This window comes from Suncus etruscus, chromosome 6 (assembly GCF_024139225.1).
Source record: "Suncus etruscus isolate mSunEtr1 chromosome 6, mSunEtr1.pri.cur, whole genome shotgun sequence".
NCBI classification, from domain to species: Eukaryota; Metazoa; Chordata; class Mammalia; order Eulipotyphla; family Soricidae; genus Suncus; species Suncus etruscus.
Genome location: NC_064853.1, coordinates 24,973,895 through 24,982,501, shown reverse-complemented (window position 1 = coordinate 24,982,501; position 8,607 = coordinate 24,973,895). Strand labels below are relative to the sequence as shown.

Sequence of the window (8,607 nt, the reverse complement as noted above, 5' to 3'; positions counted from 1 at the left end):
AATAGCTCCTGGCAGGTACAGGGGACCATATGGGACACCGGGATTCGAACCAACTACCTTTGGTCCTGGATCAGCTGCTTGCAAGGCAAACGCCACTGTGCTATCTCTCCGGGCGCCATAATACTTTCTTTAGGCCACACTGGTTGTGCTCAGGGATTATTCCGACTCTATGCTCAGGGATCACTCCTGGTTATGCTCAAACTACCACATATGGTACTAAGGATTGAACTCAGATTGGCTTTGTGCAAGGTAAGCACCCTAGCCACTGAACTATCTCTCCATCCCCCATAATGTTAAGGATACAATTAAGACTTCTAGTATATACACAGTGTTCTGGTATAGTTCAATTACTGTCTCTTACTTTAAAAATGTTATCACCCCAGGGCCAACACAATAGTATAGAAGGTAGGGTGCTTGCCTATCACAAGACCACATGAAAATCCTGTAAATGGGGGTGGTGGTGTGTGCTTTGACATGAAACTAGGAATCCAGTGGTAAAACAAGGGGACCACAGGAAGGAAATAAGGTTGGAAGGCAGCCACAGTGGGTATAGGGTTGAGAAAAATAGGTTTCCACAAAGAATCATTCCCCACTCTCCTCAGGGTAATTACTGTCAACCCCTAGCACTGGCCACTTTTGCTGTCATAGACTCCATGAGCATAATTTCATCAGGCTCATTCAAGCTGCAGTATAAATCAGTAGTCGGCACCTTTCACGGTCGAACAAGATTCCATTGTGTGATGCACCTGTATACCATAATTTATCTATTCACAGGCTGATGGGCATTTATTTCTACCTTTTCGTTTTAATACGTTCACATCCCCACACTCACCATCCTGGTTTAGGCTCCCTGGTCTCACTGGAATTGATTAGAGCAACACTTTGACTATTTCTCCATTTCTTCTCTCTTTTTCTCTTCTTTTGGTGGGGTCAGACCAAAAATTGGGACAGGGTTATGTGCTCAGGGGACACTCCTGGTGGTGCTCAGGGCACTATATGTGGTATTAGGGATCAAACCCTGATTAGCCATATGAACCTTAACCTTTGCACTATCTTTCTGCTGTACTTTTTGCTGTACTGTACAAAAAAAGTACCTTTTTTTGGTCACACCTGGTGATACTCAGGACTTTCTCCTAGCTCTGCACTCAGGAATTAATCCTGGCCATGCAAAGGATCAAACCAGATTGGCTGCATGCAAGGCAAGTACCCTACCGACTTTACTATAACTCCCCCACCTTGTCTTTTTAAATAGTGGCTGAACCTAGTGGTTCTGGGAGACCACTCAGCAATGTGTGCCTCATTTTCATGGCTTATCCAGGCTCAGAGACTGTCAGGAGCTATGCCACAAAGAGCCCAAGGGGCCATGTGGTACCAAAGACTCTGCTTGTATGTGGAAGGCAGGTGCTTCGCCTGTCAAGTGCCTCCTTGGCCCTTGCTCCATTTCTTTCCACACGAAATGTGAACATCATTTCAGACTTGCAGCCCCCAGGCTTTTTTTTTTTTCCCAGTGGCTTTAAAAACATTCTAGGAAGTCCAAATCTTTACTCTCTTTAAAGCCTGCAGTGCCCTCTTCCCACTTATCTTTGCCTACTTTTACTTGAGTGGGAAATATATAAATTAATCTCACTTGCTTCAGAGCACACAAACTTCAGAATAAATGCATTTACTTTGATATTTTAATCATTCTCCACCACAGTAGGAGTTGCATAAGTTCTAACCTGAAAGGACTGATGATCACAAAAAGTGTATTTTAGTTATAAAAAAATGTTTGTGGTACTAAAGTTTCAACAAGAGTCTTTGTTCTGTCATATTTTCTGATTATTTAGAAAATTATTTTGAAAATATACTTGACACCACTCTCAGAAACTGAATGACCCTGGTAAAAGGGAAACCCCCTATTTCTGATTTTCTAAAGAAATCAGGGCAGTTGCACATCTGAATAATTCTTGTGCCAATTCGATGTTTGTTTGTTTGTTTCCTGAACTGTACAGTCCGTAAGGGCAGATTTTTTTTTGTTTGTTTTTCAGCCACACCTGTTTGATGCTCAGGTTTGATGCTCCTGGCTAAGCGCTCAGAAATTGCCCCTGACTTAGGGGGACCATATGGGACATCGGGGGATCAAACCGTGGTCCTTTCTTGGCTAGCGCTTGTAAGGCAGACACCTTACCTCTAGCGCCACCTCACCAGCCCCAGATTTGTTATTCTTATCACAAAAACTCTTCTGTCTAGCTCAATGCCTTGTGCCTTAATACAGATGAATGTGAGCATGAGGCATGGGCACAGCTACCAAATTACCCCTAAAGTTTTGGATACTCCTAGGCACTGAAACTTTCAAAACATTATTAGCTAAAACAGACAGAAACTGAAGTTATAATTATACTACAGTTAACATCCTATTTACCTATTCAAATTGCATTCAGGGGAAACAAAAACTATTCTTTTTATCCTCTCTCAGTTTTTGTCCACACTTAGTGGTGCTCAGAACTTTACTCATGGCTCTGTGTTTAGGGATCACTCTGGCAGGACTCCTTGGGTCATAAGAGATGCCATGGGTTGAATGAACAACCTAGGAGGAACATATGCAAAGCAAGTGCCTGCTGTACTGTTCCCAACCCCCCAAACCTTTTAAATAATATTGTAATGTGGATTTCCTTTCAGTTTTATGCTCATGATTAAAAAAAAAAAAGCTTTAAGACCACATACAACAAATATACATAATTAAATGTGTATCAAAATGCAATCTAACTAGTGATCATTTTTGTCTTTGAAAGGCTCAAAATAATTTTTTTTCTAAAGACATACTTGTATGGCAAGGAACAATACTCATATCATTAGTACCTGACTTTGATCTTTATCAGTGTGGTATTAAAATGCAAATGTGGCTTTTGTTTTTCAAGATTTTACCTAGTCTCTTTATTCACTTCTCAAATGGCAGATCAATGGATGAGATTACCCTATCATAAAATTAATTTCATAAACTTGAAAAACCTATTTTAATCACCACCTGGGGGAAAAGATAAATAGCCTAAAGCAGCTTTTTAGCAGTAGGAACTAAAGATTAGAGGAGGGGAAAATCAGGAAATCTGACAGAACAAAGCTTCTTGTTGAAATGGCAGTAAATTTTTTTTAATATAAATTAAAGAACAATTTTCATGATTATGAGTTAGCACTTAGCTGGTGTGAAGAATTATTTAAATATTAAAGTAAGTATATTTATTTTGAAGTTTAATTACTTCTAATCAAATGAGATTATTTACATTATACATTTCCAATAGCGTATAAGTAGGAAAAATTTATAGCTACGAATGGAAATTAAAAATTACTTTTGAGGTACTATGTATTGATTGTTCATTGGCTATAGTCATTAGTTCTATCAAGGTGTTGAATTAAAATAATGAAGAATGGCTGCAGTGATACCATAATGGGTAGGACACTTGCCTTATGTGTTGCTAACCCAGGTTCATCCCCAGCATATCATATAATTCCCTGAGTCTACCAGGAGTGATTCCTGAGTGCAGAGCCAGGAGTAACCCCTGAATACTGTTGAATGGGGCCCAAAAGCCAAATCTGGTGTGTGTGTGTGTGTGTGTGTGTGTGTGTATGTGAGAGAGAGAGAGAGAGAGAGAGAGAGAGAGAGAGAGAGAGAGAGAGAGAGAGAGAGAGCTGATTCCAGAATACATACTTTACTTTGTACAGGAGAGCTCTCAGTTAAGTACCAGGAACCACAGGATCCACCAAGCACTACAGGGAATAAATAACCCGCAAGCACTGAACCCCTAGTACTGCCAGACGTAGATCCCCAAAACACAGAATCACCTGAATAAAAATTTAAACTGTTTCAAAGGAAACATGAACTGAAAAAAAAAACAAAAACAAAAACTCTAATTCTGAACCAGTTATCTCCCACCTCCCAAAAGTGTAGTAATCTTGGGACTGAACATGGAAACTGCTGATCCAAACTAAACTCATACTCTTTACCATGTCCTAATAGTCAAAATCATGTCAGACAGTTCTTACGCTTCTCTAAATATACCCAGCATACACTGTAAATTACAGAGAACAGTCATGAAAGATTGCAGGCCACTTGTCTCTTACTATCTCAAAACTCTATAGATTTTGTAATTCTCTAAACTATATTATGAATAGAAAACACTTTAATCATTGACAAAAGAGTCCCTACAAACTTTTATAAGATGCACTAGGCAAATGTTTGTTTTACCAAAGGAACCTGGTGTACTTTTGTTTTTTAGGATTTAGCATTCACTTTCCTTGAGAATTCTTCACAAATCTTAAAACTAAAATCCTAAGCAAACCCAGTCCCTTAATAATGTTAACAAAATAGAAACACTAAAATATAAAGTTCATACCACTTCATTCATAAATTCTTTTTTTCTCTTTATTCTTATGTGAAGGCAGTTCAAACATACTCAAATTTAAACACATTTCAACATGTTAACCACACACAAGATAGACAAAACATTAGCATTTTCCAAGTTTGTGGTGTTAGGACAAGCATGTATTTTGGTAAATTATATCAAACATCATATTAAAGTTTATTTCTTATTCATATTCCACAAACATCTTTAACTCACAGAATTTCATTTATTAATACAAAGATATGAGGGCTATGGAAAACTGAAAGTATACCTTTATTATTTTAATAGATTTTTATGAACCTCAACTATTATAAAGCTCATTGAAACATCTACTAAATTAAACAAATGGCATCTGTTACATTAAAAGTGATCTTTTCCTTCCAAAGTCACCAAAACCGCTCTTTTATATTCAACAACAACCAAAAAAAAATTGCAGGAATTTCTAGGGGGTTTGGGTTTTATGTCAGGGTGGTATGTTCTTTGGATGTATAGCTGCTGAAAGCTGGGTCATAAAAAAGGAATCTTTCGAGAACAGAGGCTTTTCTTTACATATTTATTCTCAGAGCCTGCCCTTCATCTTACTCTGCTTTTGCACATTGATCCAATTGTGGCACTTCCTGGAGAGAGCTCAGTTCTAATCAGCAACATCAGGAAGAGAATTGGACAAAAGCGAAATGAGGAAATGCAGATCTCCTCATGTCGTGTCTCTTTGAAAACAGCGAAGGCCATTGTCAGCCATCAGGCAAGATGTCATCATTTCACTCCCTCCAAACTCAAAGTGTCACGCCTAAGAGCAGAGAGAGGCTGGAATAAAAACCCGCATGTACTCCATAGGTGCGGTATTGTGGACACGCGGAAACCACACGGTCCAAATGAACTCGACTCCCTGTCCCGCGTGACCCGTGCTGACCTTTATATAAGAGCTCATTAGTGACTGGATAAATCCCTACCAAATGGTGAATCAAAAGAGAGACGTTTCCTGATAAGCGCTGTTTCCTGATAAGAGCCCCCACTTGGAACGGAAAAGCGATTTACAGCAACCACACACATTTTCCCCATCCCCAAAGATAGTGGTTCAACTCTGCCTCCCCCCCAAAAATAAAAACATCTGCAATGATGCTCCAGAGCTGGACAAAAACCTAGGCCCAGGAGGATGTGTCTTGCCTCCTCCAATCCAACCTCCAGGCCCTGTGCTGGCAAAATCCCCCTTGGCTGGTTGGAGGCACCGTCCACATCAGACACATGGGCGGCGGCCTGGCCCGCTCTGCGCACCAGCTCGGCTACTGATGTCTCTGTCAGGAGTCGGAGTCATAGTCGGGGGCTCCTGGATGGCGGGGGGCCGAGGCAGCTTGAGGGTGACCTTGACGAAGTCGTAGATGAACCACTGCAGCGCCGTGAGGGTGCCGACGAGCAGGATGCGCGCGAAGAGGCCCTTCCACACGCCCCGAAAGCCTAGGCGTCGGAGCACGCTCAGGGCCGAGCTGCCCTTCTCCTTGTTGAGGACCGACACCACCGAGTCGGCCGGGTGCGACACGACGCTGCAGAAGATGCCTGCGATGTAGCCGGCCAGGAAGGTGACGGCCAGCTGCTCGCCCTTGGTGCACTGGCTCTGCGGCTTGGGCACGGCGTACTTGTAGAGGGCCTCGACGGTGCGCTCGAAGCAGGCGAACTTCATCATGGTGTAGGGGATCTGGCGCATCCAGAGGGGTGCCACGCCCTTGTAGAAGGCCCGCAGGCCTTCTTCCTCGTACATGCGGGGCAGTGCAGTGCGCAGGGTGCGAGCATAGCCGGGCTGCGTTTGCATGCGCACCTTCAGGGCCTCCAGGGGTGCCAGGGCCATGTCGGCGAAGAACTCGGCGCTGGCCGAGGACGCCAGGTACAGGCCGGTCCGCCACTCGTAGGCCTTCTCGGGCCCCAGGCGCTCGGCATAGCGGATCTTGAACACCTCGTACAGGCCGAACTTGAAGAAGCCCTGCAGGGAGTAGCCCAGGAAGGTGGGCGCCCAACCTCGGGCCAGGCCTCGCACCCCGTCGTCGTGCAGCGTCAGGCCGAAGCTGCCCAGGATGGTGCGGTACCTGGCCGGGTCCACCTGCATGCGGCACTTGACCAGATCCAGCGGCACGATGAGGGTGTGCGTCAGCCCGCAGCTCAGCATGCCGCCCAGGCCACACAGCAGCAGGAATTTGGGGGAGCCGTACTCGAAGCTGTACTCCTCCTCCTCACCTTCTTCCTCAGAGACTGCAGCCGCCGCCCAGGCCTGGTCCCTGTTCTGGAGCCGGCCTACTCTCCTCCTGGCCAGCAAGGCCCCATAACTACCTCCGTCACTCATGGCAGCACTAAGGCTCTGTCAATCCCTCCTGACAGCCACAGCACCTGTCCCCAGCACAAAAGGCAAGGAGGGGACCCTACACAGCGAGCTTCAAGCGTGAGGTCCCTAGACCCAACGGTCAGTGCAGACTCTGCCGTTAGCCCGGCCCGCCCCCCTGCACCTTCGGGCCAATGGGCTCTATCTATGGCAGTCATGCCGCTTCATGCCCCTGTCGACCAATGGCTAAGGGGCTGGAGCTCACCTTTATTTGAAGCGGGGCAAGGCCTTTGGTGCCCCTGTATGTCTCTGGGCCCAATGTGGCTGTCTAGTGGTCGAAGAAGAGTTTGACAAAGTAAGTCAACAGGTACAAACATGAGTAAACGCACAAGTTGGCAAACACATAGATGAGGAAGACGGTGAAGGGGTGGAGAGTCGCCATGCACCACTAGCCTACTTCTTCCGAAGTGGTCTTGCCAGCGTACTCACTCTCAAAAAGCACCTGGGAAGAATGGGCGTCACCATGGCCACAGAGCATTCTACCAAGAACCTGTCACCTGAGGTTCAGTCCTGTGGCAACCAACCTTGTTTACATGGCATTCTCCCGTGGCTGGGTCTGGCATCTCCCCGCAATCCATGCGCTCTCTGACTGCAGCCCCTTTCACCTCCGGGCTTTGTAGTTGTAGGATTTAGGAAGCGAGGAGGAACTAATTGGGAAGGGATTGCTGATTGTTGGCAGGGATTAAGGTATTTCCCCATTGACTACTGAATCGCTGGTGTAGTTTGGAAAATTATGAAAGTGACCCAGAACTACTCTCTTCCCTAAAGGTGCTTGTGTTCTGGTCCTGCTGGGTTGCAAAATGAGAACTAAATGATTCCAGAGGTGGAGCAGGAACATCCATAAATCCACTCACTTGCATGTGCCAGGCCCTGTGCAGGGCTAGGCGATTGGCAAAGAGCCAGGCATATTTCCCGTTTTAACAAGAAAATCTGTATCTTGTGATCAGTTAAAAGAGGAGTTTGAATGAAGTCCTGCATAAACAATTAGGAGACAACTAAATCTGCCTAATTGATGGCATTAATAAGACTTCTCAGAAGAGAAGACGGTGTAACAAAGTCTTGGAGGATGAATAGGCGTCTGCTGCATAAAGAAAGGAAAGATAGTACTACATTAAAGGAAACATGAATGCATGATTTAAACGGTATTGCAACATGGTAGAAAATAGCCAGAGGGTGAGGTGGGAGGAAATTGGGTTAGATTAAAAAAAAAAAAAGGCCTTAAAGCCTTTTCGGGACTTTGAATGTTAGAGAGGCTGATTTAAATGCATCACCTGGAGTGCTTTATTTAAAAAATCTCGGATCATCCCCAGACTCTCTAAACCAGAACCTAGAGGATAGGAATGTGCCATTTTAAAAGATCCCCCAAATGGTTGTTATTAAACTTCCTGTTTGAAAACCACAGTAGGTAGATGATAGGAGTTCTGGAATTTTTCAAGTTTCTTTGATCAATAATTCAGTATTTGTGTTCCTGGACTGGGCATGGACTCTGAAAATCCATTTCATTGTGCACTTCAGATGAGTGCAAATTACACTATGTTATACCATGTTTTAAAATTTGTACAAAATTCTAACCACAGGGACCAGAGTGATAGCACAGTGGGGAGGATGTTTGCCTAGCTGCTAGCTGCCTAGATGTTAGCACATAGCTGACCTGAGTTCGATCCTCAGTATCCCATATGGCTCCCTAAGCCTGCCAGTAGTTTCTGAGCAAAGAACCAGGAGTAACCCCTGAACATCTCCGGGTATGGCCCTGGAACAAAAGATGTAAAGAAACCTTAACTTTAAAAAAGTTTAAGGCGCGTACAGTATATATTAATAAGATTCCCTATGATTAATGTATGTTTTGCATATGCAGAATGTCCATCT

At 44.2% G+C, this 8,607-nt stretch overlaps 1 protein-coding gene across 1 annotated transcript; it reads right to left on the bottom strand.

Moving 5' to 3' along the window:
* Nucleotides 1-5,610: 5,610 nt before the first annotated feature.
* Nucleotides 5,611-6,705, bottom strand: LOC126011660 (phosphate carrier protein, mitochondrial-like). Its single transcript, XM_049775475.1, has one exon. The coding sequence runs from the start codon at nt 6,703-6,705 to the stop codon at nt 5,611-5,613; it is 1,095 nt and encodes a 364-aa protein (XP_049631432.1).
* Nucleotides 6,706-8,607: the final 1,902 nt, after the last annotated feature.

Coding starts and splice junctions, on each gene's coding strand:
- LOC126011660 (XM_049775475.1), bottom strand. CDS start 6,705: ATGAGTGACGGAGGTAGTTATGGGGCCTTGCTGGCCAGGAGGAGAGTA.